Source organism: Girardinichthys multiradiatus, chromosome 6, assembly GCF_021462225.1.
Source record: "Girardinichthys multiradiatus isolate DD_20200921_A chromosome 6, DD_fGirMul_XY1, whole genome shotgun sequence".
NCBI lineage: Eukaryota > Metazoa > Chordata > Actinopteri > Cyprinodontiformes > Goodeidae > Girardinichthys > Girardinichthys multiradiatus.
In genome coordinates this window covers 28,357,940-28,380,169 of record NC_061799.1, presented here as the reverse complement: position 1 = coordinate 28,380,169, position 22,230 = coordinate 28,357,940, and the positions used below count along the sequence as shown (strand labels likewise).

Sequence of the window (22,230 nt, the reverse complement as noted above, 5' to 3'; positions counted from 1 at the left end):
GGTGAGACTTGAAAATTGCTGTCCACAGACAATATCCATCCAAACTGATTAATCCTTTTTTATGAAAAAATTTGCAAAGATTTCAGTCTTTATGTGCAAAACTGGTAGAGAGATATATCACCTTGCATAAAAGTAGAAGACATGTAGTTGAAACAGCTACTGACTCACAGGGGTTGAATTCCAAGGCATATCACACATTTTAGGTTTGTATTAGCAAAGGAAAAAAGGACATGTATGCTTTTCCTCCTACTTCACAATTAGGCACAATATTGTGTTGCTCTACATAAAATCCCAATAAAATACATTTAGGTCTGTGGTTGTAATGTGACTAAATGTGAATAGGACTGTAAATAATTTTGCAAGGCACTGTATTTAATCACTTGCTGAGATCGTAGTGTTTTGTATAAATTGCTAAACTACTTTACATTTAACAAAAGACATTAAATGATGAAAGTGCAAAAGTTACAATTTTAGAAATTCATTTATTATTTCATTTTTTTTTCGCCTTTGTTATACAAAGATGTTAAATAACTTAAATACATTCTTACCAGTCATTCTCGATCTGTTTATAACTACAAGCTATACACATGAGGTAGAGGGAAAATAATTTAGAGTTCCCATAAGACAAGAATAGGTGGACATGGACAAAACGTAGCTGGTGTAATGGTTTCAGAAAAATAAAATACATAGTTGGTGTGTTTTATGTATTTGACAAGCACAGCATAAATCCTAACAAAATGCAAACACAGTTGAGTATAAATCAGTTCATACAGGTGTGGTCATCAGTAGAAGACTATATATGGTTGTATGGCTACAATGACAAAATTAAAAAGAGGTTTTACAAAATAAGTAATTATGTAATCAGATCTAAATCAATGAAGAAATCCGGATGACTATTTTAACTAACTATAGGTGCATTGATTCAAAATTTGTTAGGATTTATTAGTTAGTGCTTAGATATTAATTTTGACATGAAATTATACTTACTTTTTATATATATTGCTTTGTGAAGCCTCCACCCCAAAAGGCACAAACACCCATAAGAAAAAAAGTATAAAATTCAGGGTATAAAATCAATTTAAACCTTTTTATATATTTACACTAAACACATGCTCATAAAATTTTCAAAAATAATTTATCTCTTAATATTTTCTACAAAATAGAATTTTATACATAATCCACTGAATACTAAACAGTGCAGAGCTTTGTTTATGAAAGCATAAATGACTGTGAAGTCTAAATATGCAGGATGCTCCTCTTTTTGTTTAACAACTTGTAGGCCTATATACAAACCAAGAACACACCAAAGAATGCGCTCAGTGTGAATTTAGTATGTCTGTCATATCCGTTGCAAATTCATTTAATTTAATAGTAGAGCCTCACAGTGTTTGGGCCAAAAATGTGTAAAAAAACACCACCAGAAGTTGTGGGGAGCAGGCATTTATGCTCCAAGTCCCAGCATAGCTATTATGGTCACCATGTAGCGTGCAAAGTTCTGTGTGTGTGTTTTGACCAGTCTTTATTTGGAGTGCCATCTCCTATCAAAATGTTTGGAATTTAGCACCTCAGAACAAATAAGTCAAGTGAGGTCCACCTCCTAAAGAACACATTTAATGCCAAATTCGTTTAATTTAAAAATTAGACTATCAGAGTAATTTAAAGTGCCTCAATTATGCAACATTGAAACACAGTGATAATCCTGTACCAAATTTTTTCCCCAATAGGTTTCTTTAAAATATTTGTGAGAGCTGAACATGTGCCTCAGTTTTGCATCTATACCACAGGATTAGAAACCATTGATATTTACATTAACAGAAAAAAAAAATTAAATAGAAAAATTCTGAACTTTATTGTAACCATAAATACAGATCCAAAATATTTTAAAGGGCGTTTGGGCTTCAGTGTGTGAATGGTGCTATAATACAAAAATGGGTCCCTCACTCAGTAGTTAATTCACACCAGAATATGAGAAATGTTATGTTCTGCAATGTTTTCCTGAAGCTCTACAACACCAAACTGATTTTCTCCCCTGTTAGCAGTAGGGTTGTTGTCTTATTGCAGCAGCGTAACCTCAGTTTAAAAAAGATAAATAAATATTTAAAATTCTGACATCACCGAACTTTGTTTTCTTTGTTAGTTTTAGTGTGAGATTACGCTACTGCAATATGGGATAACTGTATTTGAGAGGTCTTTATATATCTTTACCAGGGGTGTTGATAGTAGTGGAGGGAGCTGCACATTAATATTTTGGCATTTTGGGAACTGTACTTATTCTCTTTAGTTGTGTTCCACCTTTCTGTTTTTCTCATTAAGTACCCAGTTAGCCTAGCTTATCCTAGCACTCTTTTTAGCTTATACAAACTAGGAGTAAATCTTTCATTAAGACCTTAAAGATGTTATTCTTCTAATTCAATCTTAAGAAAGCAAGAAAGTACATTTCTTAAAATGCCAAACATTTGTTATAAACTGTCACTGTCACTGCAATTTGCATTGTAGAGTCCTAATGAAGCCCAATGTGCTGACTGAGTCACATAAAGTAAGGGAAAAAGGCGAATTAACTCATGTATAAATACAGTTTCACTGGCTTCCCATAGACGACAGTCATGAAATTACAGTTTCTACATTTAGGGATCAGTTTGTGGAACATCACACAAAAATCAGCCTTATCAAAATATGTTTATATTAGCAAAAAGGCATTCACTTGAGCAAATTTGCACACTGTCAGGTTAGATTTCAGTCTCAATTACCCCACATGGTTTAAACTTCTACTGCACACACTGCATTATGGCTCAAATTGTGGCAGCTGAAGAGGAGAGGCAAATATGGAAATGGTAGGGAGTTACATTCCTACAGTTCTCCACAGTCAACATAAAGTATAAAAAGAAAAACTCATTAAAAATATGAAGCAGAGCTCCATAAAGTCTGATCAGAGTCACATGCCACATGTCTGCTGTTGGAATGATAACCTGCTGCAATAACACTGGGTTAAACCACTGGTATCTCTAGTTTAAAATTGTCTGTTTAAGCTTTTCATATTATTATTTATCGTCATAGATAAAGTGGTTTAAGTTATTCCCTGAACACTAGTTCGCTCAAGGCTAGGAATAGCCTAAACTGACTGGTTTAGTTGTTTTCTGTTAATGCATATACAACAGTTTCATATTACATTAAAAATAAAGAAATAAAATCCTCCTGGTAAAGGAGTAGTCCCAAAGGATCTATAAATTATCCACAACAAGCCATCAAACACAAGTGTGTTTCTTTCCAAAGGCACTTGTCAAAATGGATTAAAACAAAAGGGAGAAATAGCACACAAACAATAAAATGTTTGTGTTATTAGTGGTTTTTTTTACATAGTTAGATAAGTGGCTTGTATAATATCACTAAAACATAACTGGTTTTATTTACATACATATGCAAACACACGATGTGTGTGGGTGTAAATATGTGCGTGTAGAGTAATTCTTACACCCAGTCTTTTTTTTTTTCTTTTTTTTTTTAAATCTCAAAGTATGATTTTAAATTGGAATAAAAATGCTGTCACTCAAACTTTGCTTATAAACTACACACACACACGATAAACACACACATATTAAAACACTCACACACTATTGTTCTTTAGGCAACGTCCATAAGAAATCTGTCTGTGTTATCGTCCTTGTATTTATTCTACAACTGGATAATTAATTTTCTTGGAAAATGTTGCCAATACATTTTTGAAACAGGTAAGAAAAAAAGCTTTTTTCCTCAAGGCAATGCTGTGATTAAAAAGCTTGAGATGGTGACCCAGTTGTCTGAGAAAGTTTTTATTCTGCAGGACCCCTGAAACTCTAACCCACATAAATTCATCAAAGTGCTTTTTGCTTTTTTGGCTTGCTTCTCAATTTTCTGCAGAACGTTATTCTGACAATAGCAGCACAACCTCAGATGAGAACAAACCAACTAGTCTTGAGAACAAACCAACCATCTTTGACTTGCTCCACTGATTGCTGGCCAACTGACAGTGGATGTTTTACCCCTTGCAGGTATAGACTTCCTCTTTCTGCGTGCACTGCTTGCATTCGACATAGCAGCACCAACGCACCTGACACTGGCAGGGCCCGGTCACCTCCCTACTTTGTGTGTTGTGGCCCCGCCCGCAACAAATAGCATCACAGTTTTGGTCCTTGTAGCACTTGCGTGCTGCAGTGCCCGCTGAGTATTTGCTGGGTTTACAGAAACTAGGCGAGTCCTCGATGTGGAGTAGGTCCATAGTGCGGGGAATTTGATCACTCAGACCAGGCAGGGAGTGCTGCTGCTGCTGGTTTCGGCCAGTGGAGATGTCTCCCTCTCCAGTGGCCTCATTGGTGGAGCTGCCAACCTTGACAGAAGTCTCATAGCGCTGCTTCAGTCGCTTGCCGATCTCATGAAAGGGCAGGAGCTGCCTCCAGCAGGTTTGGACAGTGCAGGAGCCAGAGACACCGTGGCATTTACAAGTGGTCTCTACGCCAACCTTGATTACCTGGAGCAGAGACAAAGGATCATCGTGAATAATGAAGGCATGAAAGCTTTGTAATTTACCAACCCCTTGTTTAATAAGCGAAACTTGGAGGAGTAAAACTATGTTTACAATTATTTCAAACGGTTGGAGCAGAGTGGCTTGGGACTGGATAAATATTACATTCATTGTTTTCATAAAATGGCCAATTAGAGTCTTTGCTGAAGGCTTGTAAATTAAAGGAGAGCATTAAAATACTTCATGAAGACTTTAATAATGATAACTAGTGTGTGGGAAACCGAGCAATGATAAAAATCTTGGAAACAAGTTTTAATTTAACAATTTTACAGGTATTATTATAGGTCGGGGGAGATTATAGTAAGTAAGGTCCAACAAACAAAATTCTAATGATGGGAACTCCGGCTCCTTTTAGAGAGCCGGGTCTTTAGATTCAGCTTACTTAAAAAAGCCGGCTCTTTTGACTCCCAAACACCTCTTAAGATTTTTTGTGCCTGAAACCATTTATGACCATTTATGAGATGTACAGACCCAGCTCGACTGTGTCATTTACAGAGCGTTTAATATTGGTACTTAATTTGGATTGCACTTTTCTGTTCAGCAGATTATTTCTTGGAAATATGAATAATTTATCAGGAGTTAAAAAACAAAAACTCTAGTGTTAATTGAATGTAAAATAAAATTGAAAGAAAATATATTTGTCAATTGATTTAAAATGTTCAGAACCCAAAGACTTTGGGGACCTCCGGCTGTTTTAGTTGGGGACCCCTGATTCAAAATGTGTAATACTATATAATCTGAACTGGACTATTCAAGGTCAAAAACAGTCCTTTCAAATCCCAGTCTGTCATCAATAATGCTTTCATGTCATGGTGAACTGAACCCAGTTCAAGAACCTGGTTTTAAACACAGATGTTAGAGGATCCAGAAGCCATAAAAGCTGTGACATGGCTCTTTTTTTTTTATTTTTCAGTCAGTATGCTCTTCTCTGTCAGTTAGCACCAAAAATATCCATGAGTTGAAATAACTCAAAACATTTTAAAATTATAATCTGAACATAAAGTTTTGTTTAAAAAAATCATAGTTTGTTTTCCAGAAATTCTAATTTGTATCTGTTAGATGATAACATCAGAGGTGATTATTTTCCATACTTAGTTTTCTTGGATTTATTAAGAATAAAATGTTTTCACAAGTTTGCTGTATCCTCATCCCTGTAGCAGACTGCATACAGGATTTCTTATGGCTTTCTTTTAACAGTAAATTTGTCAAGGGAAGAAACAATAGTTCCCCTGTCAACAGATTCTCCCACCTGAGCTGTGGATCTCTGTAACATGATAACAAGTGGAAAACCTCGAGGGGTTTGAGTACTGGCAGTTTAGTGGTTCTAGGACCACAACAAACGATTTTATCTACTCTTAACTTAGCAGTCAGCCAAAGTTCATTACAATTTAAAGAGAAGCAGAATAAGATCAAAACTCTGCGATAATGTCTGGAGAGTGGTTTGGACAAAATCTGTTTTTTTTTGTTTTTCTTTTTCTTTGACTGTGAATGAGATCAGGGAACAGGAAGTGCATATTCATCACACCAGCAGGTCAAGAAAATTTGACTGGTCAGCTTTTAAAATGTTTGGTGCAGAGGTTAGCACATTCCAGTTTTCTCCTCAGTGTGGGAATTCACTCAGAGCAAATGTGGTGGGTCCTATACCTCCTAATGTGCAAATCATACTTGCACACTTTCATATAGTGATATTAAATAGGCTTCCAAGATAATAGCCCCATTTTTGCCCACCACAAACTATTTGTTGGCTGTGTCAGAGCACAAATAAGGGTCACTTCTAATCTGATTTGAGTTATAAACCCAAATACTAACTAATACTGACTAATGAGCAGTTTAAGAATTCACCAAAATATACACTAGTGGTTTCTTTAATCACTCACTATTACTTTATTAATCAGGTTTTAAGCTGAACACTGACTTTTCAGTGATTTTATTTTCTAAAAGTTCCCTCTGGTCTGCAGTTTTTCCAATAGCCTTTTAATATTTAGGTTCCTTGAAAGAATATAATTCATAGGTAGAAAAGCTAAATGTTTTATTAAGTTTGAGGTTAACATAGCCAACATGTCTGTTGAAATATTCTTTGATTCTCCAAATACTCTCTGTCCCTTGTCCATTCTAGTTTCTTTATCAGTTTATCATGATTAGATTCATGTGTGCTGTAACTCTGCCTGTATTCATTTTACTAGTGGAAATTATTACTTTAATAAAAAAGAAAATTTAAGTTGACATTTGTGGCAAATATAATGCCATAAAATAATTATTTGATAGTTTTTTCTTCCTTTTAATGCTACTCCCCGAAAAAGGTTTGGGACATGTCTGAGAAGTTCATAAATAACAGCCTGCATAAGATTAGAGGAACTTTAAAAAATTGATGGCGCAAAGGAGAAGATATCCTGATATTGTTTTCCTTGGAAAGAAACCCAAAGCTTTCCTTACCTTCATCCCTACATTTGTGTTGTGCGTGTCCACACGTGCACGCAGGTCTTTGTTGGAGCGTTTGCCCAGAAATTCCTTGACAAATTTGTTGGCATATTTGAGGTTGTCTCCGCAGCCTCCCCATTGCCAGGCTTTGCGGTTCTCCAGATATGGGGCTTCGTCGCATGTGCAGCGCTCCATGCGTCCTGCACTGCAAGCTTTGGCTAGCGCATGCGTTAGGCCCGCCGAGGAGATGGCATACAAGAAAGCCGTCTCTTTGAATCCTGGAAAAGCATTTTGAAGATAGGAATTATAGAATGCAGTTTTACATATCAGCATTCAAGAAGAAGAAAAATATGGCCTTAATATTTTAGTAAATTTGGGAATTTCTTTATGCATGTGAATTCCAGAGGTAGGCAGTCTTTTGGTTGGTGTAATTATGATCATCTATCAACTTTCAGATTCATCAAAAGAGCACAGACTATTTACTTTTCAAATAGTAGCTAAATTAGTTATAGGTAAGCACTCAATTAAGATCTCCTTCATTTTGATTTGTTTTTGAGTTTCTTCTTTATGCTGTGGTGCCATAGTATTAAAGGAATAACCTTGAGATGTACCAGATGAATGTGTCTGTCATTCCAATGCTACTGTATGTGCTCTTTCCCTGACTAAGTAGGACAATAAGAATATAGTATGTTATTGTCTGCTCATACCTCTTTTTAATATGTTGGCCCGATGGCGCCCCTCTAAGGTGCAATTCCACCTCTCAAAGCGAAACTGATGCTGGCATTCTAAGGCACTCATAATTATAGCCTCCCTCAAGGTATCCGCCACCCCCGGGTCGCGTCTGCACATCCTGCGCTGCTTCTTTTCCAGTTTGAGACGGTCACAAAGCTTGTAGTGGGCCCTGCCCGTGGTCTCTTCTGGTAGAGAATTCAGTGGTAGAACAGACAATGGTTCATTACCAGTCAACCTAGAGGATAAACACACAAAGCCAAAGAAAAAAAGGTGCATGAAGTAAGTGGATGCTGCAGCCTCCTTAGATAAAGTTCCAAAACTATACTGTAAAAACAGAACAGGAAGTATAGCTAGGAAGGATAATGCTCAAAAGCTTAGTTAATGCTCAGATAAAGTCAACTGGAACAAAGTTAATGTTCAGGGAAATTCAGCATTTGTTGGAGGCTTAAATAAATCTTGTTACCGGCTTGCTGAGTGGGACAGCAGAGGAAAAGTTCATTTTTTATTGAAGTTCCTAAAATCAGATGCAGAGCTTTGAAGTGATAGAAAAACACAACACATCTTGACCTTATTATTTTGGAGATTATAAATTTAAAATCCCCCGCGACCCACTATGGAATAAGTGGTAGAAAATGACTGACTGACTGACTAAATTTAAAATTGATGTTACAAAGATTTAAATGGCATGTTCCGAATGTGACAGACATGCCATATGCATATACCCTGCATATGTGTGCCTTAGCAACAGCAGTGTTGTTCAGATTAAACATAACACAGCAGGATTTATATTCCCATTGGAGAAGTCTAGTACTTTGAAACTGACACAGAGTGCCTTGCAAAAGCATTTGAATGTGTTTACGTTTAACTACATCAATGTATTTTATAGGAATCTTCAGTAATCAACCTAAAACCAGGCAGGGCATAAACGTGAAATCAAAGGAAAACAATAAGTGGTTTTGCAGTGTTTTACAAATTCAAATTTGAGTCTGCATTTGTATTCAGCTTCCTTTAATATTATAAGCAGAACAAAATCCAGTGCAATCCATTCCCTTCAGAAATCCACAAATTATCGAACAGAGTTAATTTAATCTTAATTTAATCTTCATATGAAAGCAACTGTTCTGTTTTAAGACCATAATTGAAATTTTGGATTTTTCTGGAGAGCTGGTCAGAGTTTATGGACAGATGGATTGGGATAAATACAGGGCGATCCTGGAAGAAGACCTGTTATAGGTCACAGAAAACTTGAGATTGGAACGGAGGTTTACCTTCCAGCACGACAATAACCTTAAGCAACCATATAATGTTTTTTAGACCACAGTACATTCATTATGTATTAGGATGGTCTAGTCAAAGTCCTTAACCTAAATCCATTAGAGAATGTGTGGCAAAAGTTAAAATTAAATGTTCACCGTAGCTCTCCATCCAATCCGACTGACCTTGAGCTATTTAACAAGAATGGGCAAAAAATTCAGCCTCTCGATGTGCAAATCTGGTGAAGACATACTTTAAAACAGTTGATTGTGGTTCTAAAAAGTATTGATTCTTGGGGACTGAATAAAAAAACACAATACTCTTTTGGGTTTTTCATATGTAAAAACATTGTATTATTTTTCTTTCACTTAATTATTCAGTATGTTGTTTTGGTCTAACACATAAAATCCTAATAAAATACATTGAAATTTGTGGCTGTAACATTACAAAACAGGGAGCTGTATGAGTCTTTTTTTCAAAGCACTATCTAACAAGCAAAAGTTTCAAATCTAAACATGGCATGGAGAACATGTGGTAAACTTGCACGTCTTTTGTCAGTTTATTTAAGGGAACCATATATACACATTTAAATCCACTGCCACACAGCTGGCAGAGCCTGTGACCAGCCATCTGGAATTGTGATGGGGAAAGCAGAGTGTTACTTTGGTAAACACATGCAGGGGACATGACTGTCAGCCTGTGACCAATTTGGTCGCATCAACTCTCAGAGTTGGCACTATAGTTGCTCATTATGTGTATTTTCTGGCCTTCTTCACACCCAAAACTGAAACTGAAGAATACACAGATTTAAAGTAGTCACAAAAGCACAGCTGTTTAGGTGTGCCTTTGCAGCTTCTTTTTTATTTTTAAAAAAGGACCTGTATGACAACTTCAATCTCAGAAATGTCATAAATGTTCATTTGAATGCTATTTCAAGGAACCTTTAAACCATCAAACATATTTGCACTGAGTGGTTGTTTAGATAGAAGCTGATTTTTTTCACAGAGGAAATGGAATTTCGAGGTGGTGCTCCACCAGTGATCTTTCTGTGTGAAACAAGTATTGAAACTGAATCATGCAAAGCATTTCCAGTCTGAGTAACTATCTAAAAGAAAAGTAAGGCTGGGTAAAAAGCAATTAAACAGTGTTCACTTAGGAGGCTATAATATTATATTGTTACTTTTATTTAAGACAGTTCATCTGACGGGAAACACTTGACATTTTCCATTCTCAGCGTGTTGCCCATAGGAAGATCAATGATGGTACATTGCCTCCTACCTCCCATTCCAGTGTTAACAATCACTGGCTTCTTTGTAAATAACTGCCAATGCAAATGTAAAAATGGTTTATAGGTGAACGCTATTTTATGAACCTTTAAACCTTTGTTTGCCTTTGGTGGCTATTTAAACAGAGGTAGATACATGGAGACACATAGTAGTTACGTGGGAAATGGATGTAGAGGATGGTGTGCCATCAATCATTCCAGCAAATTAAAAGTTAAATTGTATATTGGTTAAAGCGATCAATGATATTTTATTAATTATTACGCTGCCTTAATTCCTCTGATGTGAACTGCTTGAAATGTTTGATTCTTAGTAAGTGGGTCAAACAAACAGATGCCTCCTACCTACAATCCCAATTTCCTGTGTACGTAATCAACAGTTCTGTGTAAATAATTACCTAATGAAAATGTGAAAATGGTTTAAAAGGTCACAAACTAGAGTTTGAGAAAAGAAAAACACTGATGTTTTTGAGATTAGAGTTGAAATCCACTTTGTTCTTGGCTCCTCTCATCCTAGCCATTAGATTCAGCTTCTGGGACCAATTAATCTGGATTATACTAAATGATGACGCCAGGGTAATCTACTGAAGGCAAGATATTAGCTGCTTAAAACCTTTAAATTGAACCTCACTTGAAAAAAACTGAACTATCCCTTTAAATGTCATAGTAATCAGGGAACTGGTTAAAGATAAAGCAAACAAACTAATATGAATCATGATATTCAAAAAAGAAAATTTGATTGGCATCATATTTTAAGACAAACAAAATCTGTGTTTCTGCTACCCACCAAGCTTTTACAAAGGTCTAAACATAAAAATCATCCCTTATGACTTAGAGGAAGTACCACAGCAAATTGGAATACTGCCACACATTGTATTAAAATAAAGCTATATTCTTGCCAAGGTGTAGAGCCCTTGTCAAATGTCCATGTCAGGCTAGTTAACATCCCAAGACTCAGGACTGGTAAATGGTGATCCATATTGCTTTCACTTAAACCATTGTAAACCATTGTGCTTTTGGAAGAGGAATCTGTCACCGCTCACATTCAGCGCAGCCTCTAACATAAGGTCACAGGCATTTGTCAGCAATATATTTGTTTTATTAAGTCCAAAAACTGACTAAATGGACTGAAATGTTTCTCCTTGAGTCTTCAGTGTCATATCACTGGACTTAATGGGTCACAGATGCTTCAGTATGTTTTTTTTCTTCACGGTGCTCGGTGTGGTCAACAATGAGAGCAGCCAAATTTTAGATGAGTCATTAAGTCTTGCTTCAAAATGGAGTAAAATGATTTCCTTTTTTCGAAGTGCATCTGCCTTATTTTAATTACTGTGATAGCAATGAATTTAAATTAAAACAAAAATTTTACCATCTAATTTTTGTAATTTAAAAACAGACTAATAAAGTTATTAAAATATCTAAAACATTTATTTATTGTTATTTTGTTTTTTAAGCACAACAATTAGCTTAGATTTAATTAATTCGTTTTTTTTTGTTTATTTTTGCCATTCTGCTCTTTTGCTTATCAGCTCTACCCTAATTTGGTAAGAGTGACGGTTTCCATGTTTTGTTATGTCTGGAAAAAGTTCTATAGAGATGAATTTTTCAGATTTTATAAACATGAGAAAAGTGTAGGAGCCTTCTTTTAGCTAGCTCACCGAAGATGCACAGTGACAGGTGGGTGAGGAGCAGCACTGGGTTATCCTTAGTTCTGTGAAGCAGCAGAAAAACTGTTCACTGCTGCACTTTATCACCAGCATCTCATTTAAATAACTTTAAATTGTAGGAACAGTATGATGTAAAAATGTGTGCAATTTTAAAACTTTAGCTTTTTTAAACCATGGTATACCTTGATTTTGCAAACCAGCTGATGCCTAACCCCAACACAAAACTTTTGTACTCATTTTTTTAAGTTGATTTGAAGCATGCACACTAAGACCAAAGGAGGGAGCTGTGTCTTTTTCTGAACAGTAGTTTATGATTTGTTAAAAGAACAAACTAATGACATGAAAAGATATAGAAGAACACAAAACAATGGCCAATTACATTTGAATGTGAATTACAATATTTCACAAGAAAGACATCATAGATTGGATAATCGACCATTTTTCAGACTTCTGGTACAGCAGAATATACGCAAAATATTAACCATTTCAATTGAGTGCAAAATAAGCAATTAAATTGAGAAACACAAATTTTTTCTTTTAGACAAAAACATACATTAGCTGAGAAGAGGGAATACTTTTTCACATCTATTAGAGAAGTAGGAACTGGCCAGCATTCTCTTGCGCAACGTTTCCGGTCTGTGATGAACCAGATCACAGTCAAATATTGTCACAGACGAAAAAAATGTTTATTCAAACGTTCGCGCACACACACACCCACACCCACACACTGAACTACAACATAAACTATACAACAACACAAGGCTTTACTTTACTGACCCAAAGCACAGGCAAAGGTAAAGCTTGAATCTTGATTGTAAACTGGAAATTGCTGGAAATTAAAGATAATATCTTTTCAAGGAGTAGGACTGTGACTCCTGCTGTCACACAAAAAGGTCAGACATTCCAACATGATGATGTACCAAAAAAAAAAGTATCCATCTGTTGTTTTCAATGAGGAAATAACTCATTCAACTCACTTTGGGGACAATGGATTTGCAAAAATATTTTGTAGCTGATTCACAAATATCTAATCAGATTTTTAGAAAAATTTGAATCTTTGGTGAGTTGATACAAAAATGTTCTCTTTACATACATCCTTTTAACAAACAGGGGATTAGGTAATGAGGGCTTAAGTGGAATGAAACAATTATAACGTACTGCTTGAAGACTAGTTGCCTGGTTATACTTTGGCAAATCAGGTTTAAAAAGGGACTTCTCAAACTATAACTCAATACAATAAGGTTACTCCTCCTGAAATCCTGTTGCCATTTGTCCACTAAGCAAATAAGTATTTCCTAAAGTTAAACTGCTGCCCGTATGAAAGGTAACCCAGAGGCAAGATCAACATAGATCATTGCTCAAATAAATTGCACAACTATAACAAACAAAAAAAAGGCTCTGGTCATTTTAGAATAAATCCCATTTTTCCAATAATAAGGGGAGAAATATACTACCTTCTGTATGGAGTTTGCCAACTATCCCTGTGCATGAATGGGCTATTTTTGGGTACTCTGACTTCCTCCCACAGTCCAAAGATATGCATGCATGGTCACTCTAAAGTTACCTTGGCCTGTGTGTATGTGTGTGTGTGCATGGTTATTTGCCTTCTGACAGACTGGTGGCCTTTTCAGGTGGTACACCAACTATCGGCCATTGATCAATGGAGATAGGCACCAGCCCATGGATGGATGGAAGTAAACACTCCTTTGAGAGGCCGATACCCCATCAATTGATACCCAATCACTTCCCTTCAACTAAACAAAAGCAATACGTTTGTTAATTATACAAAATTAAATACATAATAATATATTCCAGACCTTATAAAAAAAAGTAAGATATATTTTTTACACCAAAAATGAAGCCAATGACAAAGCTATCCCTGCCATTAACTTTGTTTACTACTTTGTTTCTCTTCCCCATAGAAAGGACTCCTAAATCAGTCATTCTATGTGTTTTTTTGTGTTTTGTTATGCTGCTTTTGTGGACAGAGCCATTGATTGAACCATTTCTGCAACTAAGCATATATTCTCTGATTTTCTTTCCTATATAAAGTACTACTGGCTCAGTGCTTTTAGTGCTTCACTGTGTCCCTTTCCTGGATGTAGCGATTGACAAAGCTATACCTGCCATTGACTGTACGTACCCTCTTTGTTCTTCTTGCATAGAAAGAACTCCTTGCCCAGCGCTTCTGCATTTTTTCTGTCTCCTTCCTGTTCTCTCAACCCCCAGCTAGTCATGACTGATGGCCCGTTGTACTAAGCCTGGTTCTGCTGAAGGTTTGTTCCTGTTAAAAGGTTCCTCTCTACTATTACGACATGCTTGCTAAGGATGAGGGATTGCTGCAAAGTCAATGACTCGATGCAATGAACTGGGCCTCCATAGATAACTTTTCCCAATTTCCATTACTTAATAAATTAAGTTTTTGCTGTATCAAAATTATGATTGAACTGGTCTGTACGCAGCTGGATCTATAGATATGAATTGAATTTTAACTGAATTGTATTCTGTATCAAATGGATTAGACAGCTTTCATATTCTCCTCACATTCAGTAGCCTAGCTATAATAGCAGACGACATCTGGACAAAAAGAGGGGATCATTATGACACTTACATAAAGGCTTGAAAATATTGACCAAACCAATGGTTAGATAGCAAAGAGCTAGAATATTGCAAAACATTTATCAACTTTAGAAAAACAACTAAATAAATAGTAGAACTAGTAACAAAAAAAGTCGATTGTAATAGAAGTCTAAACAAACAAACAACAAAACTACTTCTTCTACAGAATGAACTATATACTGAATTTATGAATGCGTTTTCATCCCAAGCACCATTTTCTGAAGGTGTTTTTGTTTGAGGTGTTGGCACAGCAACAGTGGCTACCCATGGAATATAACACCAACATATAAAACTGGTTATAATCCTATGTGAAGTTCTCTCTGATGTTTGCTCAGCTTTGCTTTTTTCCACTCACACACTTGCCTCTCTATACACTACTCACAGACATTGCTGACATACTCCCACACTGCACCTCCTCCACTGTCTTTTCATTTAGTAACACAGGAGTTTGTTTAGTCCCTTCTCTCTACCTGTCAGCACCTCCCATTGCCCCTGACATATTTACTTTATATACATTTTCCATTGCAGAGAGTTTGAAAAACAGCTCATTTCACGCAGCAGAACCTTAAAGTTAATCCCTTGAGGAAATTATTGACTAGCTCTCTGAATTTCACCATCATCACTCCCTCTTTGGGCTTCACATTACAGACCTGCAAGTGACCCTCAGCTGGTACTTTTGCCCATTCTTCATTAATTTGTCATGTAAATAGTTCAAAAAGTATAGTAGGGCCCAACATTGTGGAAAATATAAAATATTTTGACTTCCTATTGATGCATTATACATAAATAATTAGCGAAACACTGATTTATTTCCACTGTGTGTGCCACACATTCCAATGCAAACTTGGGTTTTTGATTAAAAAAACTGAGATTTAAAAAAAATATCATCATAGAAGAACATTTTTAAAATCTCTCTTTGTGGCTGTATGTAAGAATTAGATTTCTGGAGAAGATATATACAAAAACCTTACACTGAAGCCCCATTAGCACATGCTGAATCTCACTTTCTGTGCTTAAAAACACAATAGTGAAGTTATTTTCTTACTTTATTTAAACATAAGTCTTGCTTTGTCCTGACTATTTCCGGCAAGCTTTGAATGTAAGATAAAGAAGTTGATAAAAGTGGAAATACTAAACACTGTTAAGGAAATTGTGAGCTGAAACTGTTCTGGTAGACTCTAGCCTAGCACTGTTTAGCCATGCTCCAGTGCTATGCACCTCAATGAGCAAAGTAGCTACAGAACTTGCAGTTGCTAAATGGTGTCTTTACCTAATTTGCATAGCTGTCAGTTTTGCCTGTAGTCATACTGAATGCAACAGGAGAGAGCAATAACCTTGTGGTAGAGACAAAAAGTGAGTCAAAAAATTCTAAATATATTTAGAACCACAAAAAAACATTCTACTGTCCAATCATGTCAGTTTAAAATTGGCAATTCCACCCTTCCAAATTATTCTGGGTTTGGCATCTGCAAAAGTGACCAAAGAAAAAAAAGAACTCTCACAGAGTTTATCTAGCTCCATCATACATCAGAGATCTGATTGGTCCATATGTTCCTAACAGGGCACTTCGTTCTCAGACTGCAGGTTTACTGGTGGTTCCTAGAGTCTCTAGAAGTAGAATGGGAGGTGGATATTTTAGTTATCAGGCTCCTCTCCTGTGGAACCAGCTCCCGGATTTGGTCCGTGAGGCAGACACTCTGTCTACTTTTAAGGCTAGGCTTAAAACTTTCCTTTTTGATAAAGCTTATAGTTAGAGTGGCTTAGTTTATCCTGGGCTATCTTCCTTATTTTTAACTCTGTCTTCTTCCCTCCCTGTTGGATGGAGTAAGGGTGAGTCAGGTTTAGCCTAAACTGGCTCAGTTATGGTTGAGGTGCAAACACACCCTCCATTTCTGCTACCTGTATGACCCCTTCTCTTTTCCAATGGTTATGGTCAATCTGAAAGAGAGAGGTATCCCAATCCTTGTGGTTTTTAGTATAACAATGACCATCAGTGGGACCCTTTGTGGGGTGCCTTGAGACGACATTGTTGTAAATAAGCGCCCTTTAACTAAACTATCTGTGTAGTTATGCTATTATAGGCTTAGGCTGCTGGAGGACATAATGACCACTTTCACCCTCTTTGCTACATTCTCACACTACTCTCCAATATTGCATTATTGGCTGCTATTTCAGCTTTTAACTTTGTTCTCTCGTTTCTCTTCCTAGAAGCTACACCTGGCCTGACTCTGTGTCTACCTGTGACACCTTTCTGGAGAGGGGAATCATCCGAGCTTCTGCTGGCAACAACTTAATGCTCACCCTCTACCGATGATCAACATGGCCCTGTCTTTTAGTGTTTAACCCTTTCTCTCTCCTAGACATGGCAATTGACTGAGCTTTTACTGTGACTAACTCTATGTGCTCTCTTTCAGACTCTAACCTTGAAAACTGGCTCAGAGTTTATCTGTTCTTTCTTTCCAGGTGAAACGATTAAAGGAGCTACATCCATTAACATTTACTTTTCCTTCCCATAGAAAGTACTCCTGGATCAGTGCTTCTTTGTTCTCTTGTGTCTCTGGTCTGTTCTCTCTAACCCCCAGTCAGTCGTGGCAGATGGCCGCTCACACTGAGCCTGGTTCTGCTGGAGGTTTCTTCCTGTTAAAAGGGAGTTTTTCCTCTCCGCAGTCGCTACATGCATGCTCAGTATGAGGGATTGCTGCAAAGTCAACGCCAGTGACTGTCCACTGTCTCTACATGCTCATCCAGGAGGAGTGAATGCTGCAAGTCACTGACTGCATGCAATCTGCTGGGTTTCCTTAGACAGAAAAACGTTTTATCCAATTTGAATAAATAACTAACTCTGACTGCACTGTTCAATGGTTACGATTAATTGGAATGTATGTACCTGACTGTTGTGAAGTGCCTTGAGACAACATGTGTTGTGAATTAGTGCTATATAAATAAAACTGAATTTAATTGAGTTTATTTATTTACGTATTTATTTTTTTTGTTTTTCTTTCAGTTGTCTTAGGTCTTATTATGTTTTAACCTTATTGTCCAGGAGGACAATAAGGAGGAGCTTTGTGAGAAAATGATGGCAACTAGGCGGGCACTGGACATGGTGGGGTGGACATCTCCAGCTCTTACTGCATCTAAGAGAGACTTATACAAGAGGACTAGACCGCTTGTGAGTACTTATGATTGCCAGACAGCACCATACACTGCCCAACAGGAAGCATAAAATGATGCGTGCTTTCATGTCAGAGTTTCCAAAACAAAACAAAATGTTGCTAGTTTACTTTCCAATAGATATTACATAGATATTACAGGATTTTTGATTGGACAGACTGTGTAGATGCAGATATTTATCAAAACACAGGGAAAAAATATCGGTTCAAAGAAAATATCCAGTGCACCGTAGCTGTCTCTGTGTACAATAATCTTACAAGACTGACACAATGCAAGTTGAAACTTCACATCTAAAACAAAATAGATTTCATCAATTACACTCTGAACAATAAAAAAATGCTTAATATTCACTGAGAAATTAAATTATTTGTTAAACAATGTAATTCTCAGTATTTTGTTTTTTTCTTATTTGCAGGAGTGATTCAGTGTTTATGCACCAGTAATGCTGGCCCCATGTTTTTAAGCAGTGTGCTTGTATCTATATGCGCATGCATGTGGACTCCAACAACCTTAAGTCAACACCTATACGAGTCTGTAGTGGCTGAACGCATCCCAGACAGAAAAAGCACAAAACCACAATTTCTCCATTAGTCTGAACTTGCAGGTTGTGTGGTCGGGTGTCTCCAACATCATAACCAACCCCCTCCCGCTCCCCAAGCTTCCCACTACTTTCCAAGCTTCCTCTATTCCCACTGGTCAATATCTCTAAACGGATGTCAATCACTCGGCCCAGCTGTTTGCTTAAAACAAAGCCTCCTCCAGACAAAACCACTGTTATACGAGGACTTAACCCACACAAGACAGTGACAGACATGGACATGTGTCCTGGAACAATCTAACTGTCATGAAGACAAACTACTGTGCTCACTTGAGACTAGTCTGTGTGAAATAAATACAAGAGGTATTAATCATTAAATTAAATACTGAGGTCTGTAGGAAGTTTATCTTGTTAGAACAGATATATTTTTCCTCGCTTTCTGTTTGTTTTCCTGCCCTCAGTCTGTAAATGTCCCTTTTTGTGGCAAGGTTACATACTTTTCCTCAGAACTCTTGGATGAACTTCAGACCACCCGGTCCAACTCCCATTCGGTATATCACAGCCCAGGCCATGCCAAAGGTAGGAAGAATGTGAGCGTGTGTGGTGTTTTCCCACTGGCCCATTCGATTCACTGGTTGACAATATGCTCCATAGCTTAGGCCTAAATAATTGCAGAAACCATGAATCTGTGTCAAATGACTCTCTGGGTCAGGGAGTCTCAAGACTATTGTCCACCTCCATGACATTTATGTAAGAATAAATCCTGCACCAGCCACCTCTTCTCCATGGTGATACTGATCATTCTCTTAACTGTTAAAAAAAATAAAGAAAAAATATATATAAGGCTTCAGTTAGATAAGTCCCTGGCTGAGAGCAATGGATATTGTAATGAGACCTAACAAGCAGGGGGTGGCACACTGCCGTGATATGAATAAAAGATTTTCAAAACCAAGTAATGCAGCTATTGGAATTATGAAGTTGTTATTAGTTGAGTAATGAATCCTTCAGTGCAGTGAAAATGCCATGAAATATCTAGAAGTGCTGGTTTTCCACAATGTTTGAGGGAAAGTTGATTATCTTCTATGACTTAACAGGATGTGACCTAAAGTTATGTCATCTGGTGTCCTGTCTGGACATTTACAAAAAAGCCTGTGGGAATACACCCACAAACTGACTGATGGGGTTGAGTTCACGAGCTGTCTTCTCTTGATATTCTTCATTACTAACAGCGCCTTGCAAAGGTTTTTAAAGCCCTTTATACTATGGCACACAAACTGCAAACTTAAAATTTATTTTTTGGGGATTCTGTGTGATATATCAACACAAATTAGCACATATTTATTAAATAGAAAGAAAAGGACACATAGTTTCCCAATGCTTTTAATAATAAAAATCTGAAAAGTGTGATTTGCATCTTTATTCAGTCCCTCTTGGTTAGTACTTCATTGAAGCATCTTTTGAGGTATGTTTTAAGTAGCTTTGGACATATAGAGACTAAACGTTTGCTGATTATATAGAGTTTAAGTATAGTTTAAACAGTATATAAAATTGACTGGATGGGGATTATCTGTATACATTAATTGTCAAGTCTTGCCATAGATTTTCCATTGGATTTAGGTCTGGACTTTGACTGTGTTATGCTAACACATGAACATGTGTTGATCTAAACTATCCCTTTGTAGATCTGGCTGTATGTTTAAGGTCACTGTCCTGCTGAAATGTGAACTTCTGCCCCAGTCTACGTTTTTTGCAGCCTCTAACAGCTTTCTTCAAGGGTTGCACTCTATTTTTAACACCACCCATTATCCCATCAACTCTGGCCAGCTTCGTTTTTTAATCATCAGTTGATGTGTTCATGGAGATGCACAGTGTCAGTGTTAATCCACACAAATGCTTTGCATGTTGGCCAAAAGGTTACATGTTGGGCTAATCTGACTAGGGAACCTTCTTTCACATGATTGCTTTGTTGCTTAGATGGCTTGATGAAAATTGCAAATGGGACTTCTTAAAGTTTTCTTTCAACAGGTTTCTTATTTTCACTCATTAAGCTCAGCCATTTTTCTGGAGTGCATAACTAATAGTTGCTCTGTCGACAGATTCTCTCACCTCAACTGGGGATCTCTGCAGCTCCTCCAGAGCTACTATGGGCCCCTTGCCTGCTCTCTGATTAATGTTTTCCTTGCCCAGTTTGTCAGTTCAGGTGGATGACCATGTCTTGCAAGGGTTGCAGTTATGCCATATTCTTTCCATCATTGAGATGAAATTAAAAGCTTACCCTGCTTTAAACTGCTCCAGAACTTTATCCTTGACTTGTCTAATGTTTTCCTTGGTCTACATTGTCTTAATGCTGTTTGTTCACAAATATTCTCTAAGCAACCTCTGATGTCTTAACAGAACAGCTGGATTTATACTAATAGTAAGTTGAACAAACATAGACTTCATTCAACAATAAGATAACTTTTGGAAATAACTGAATGCACTGGATTTTATTTAGGGGTATTAGAGCAAAGTTGGCTATCCACATATGCATCTAAACCTTTTTGAATTTTTATTTACAACAAAATTTTGAAAACCATGTATCCTTATGCCACTGCCACTCCACTGTTATGCAATACTTTGCATTGGTCTGTCACATAAAATCCCAGTAAAATACATTAAAGCTTGTTGGTTGTAAGAAATTGTGCAAGTCTTTTCTTGTTTCTTTAGAAAAATCAACAAAAGCACAAATTTTGAAATCTAAACTCATGAATGTGAACACTCGTGGTTCAGTAGTTGGACAACAGAAGTTGAGTTTGGGAATGGGAGTGGGCACATGCAACATGATAAGAGGTTTAACTGCAATGTGAGAACTCAAGGCGGCTAAGGTCAGCAGCTCAGTTGCAGTCATTGTGTGACTGGCACAGATTCGGTGAGCAGCAGTGTCCGCATGACTCTTTTGATCTAGCCCACGCCATGGCACAGAGCAGCCCTGTACCAGCGCACCATCACCCCAAACACATTCAGGCACACAAACGTGGCTCTGACATGAGCCCAGATTGCAAATATTTGGTAAGAACAATACTAAGATTAGAAATGTCTTTTTTTTTTCCTCTTTCTTCTTCAGAATTATTGTAATAAATCAAGAAAGGACCCTAGACTCTTTCGATTTGACTACCATGTGCTTGAAGTGCTGTCTTTCTACGTTGATTTTCTAGTATGTTCTGTGGAATACTGGATTTTAACTTAGCATCTAATATATATTGGTATTTCTAAACAAAGACTGAAATGGTTTACAAATGAATTTCTAAGTATAAATAAAAGTAATATCATTAAAACATTTATTTTAACCAGAAGGTGTAATAAACTTCAATAATCTAACATTGATTAACAAAACGTACATCCTCTGTTACTTCTAAAGTTTCAAAGAAACAAAAAATCAAAGTCCCCTGGCCCTTACAAACACATCTTCCAATGAGAAAGTGGCATTGTTTAGTAAATTAAAAGTAAAGCCAAATGTGAAAATAATGAGTTAAAATCTACCTTTGATGCTCGCAAAGCAATTTGAATTAATAGAACGTTAAGTAGTAATGACGGTTCTAGTCTGGCTTTTCTGTAAGTAATTCCCAAAGTTGAATTTCTAACAGTTCAGCCATAAACATCCACTGATATTTCTGTCCATTTGTCATTCACCTCTTTTTGCTTTGAATTTATAATTTTCAAGGCAGATTTTTCTGAGTTTTCTGTCATTGCACTTTCATGTCTTCTTCTGCTTGTATTTCCACTTTCCATTTATTTCCAGTTTTGTATTGTCCAGGTGTAACCACTCATTAAGGGTCTTTAAACATCCTCTCTTAACTCTACTGTTGTAATTTGTTTTTAAAAATTAAAAAGATTTTTCCACAGTTTTTTCCTAACTTGATCTGAAAATTAGGTCATTTGTGGCAAAGTCATTTTATTTTTTGAGGCGTTCAGCTGTTAAATTAAAGTGTATTGTGTGGTATCAGCAATTAGCTGA

The 22,230-nt window shown here is 36.7% G+C and overlaps 1 protein-coding gene across 1 annotated transcript in view; it reads right to left on the bottom strand.

Annotated features, from left to right (window-relative positions):
* Positions 1 to 462: 462 nt before the first annotated feature.
* Positions 463 to 22,230, bottom strand: part of wnt9a (wingless-type MMTV integration site family, member 9A) — a 31,033-nt gene continuing 9,265 nt past the window's right edge. The window contains exons 2-4 of the mRNA XM_047367352.1: positions 7,681 to 7,940; positions 6,989 to 7,251; positions 463 to 4,501 (exon numbers count right to left, since the gene is read on the bottom strand). Of these exons, the coding sequence (XP_047223308.1) occupies positions 4,013 to 4,501; positions 6,989 to 7,251; positions 7,681 to 7,940 (1,012 nt within the window). The 3' untranslated portion in view covers positions 463 to 4,012. The remainder of the gene's footprint in view (positions 4,502 to 6,988; positions 7,252 to 7,680; positions 7,941 to 22,230) is intronic.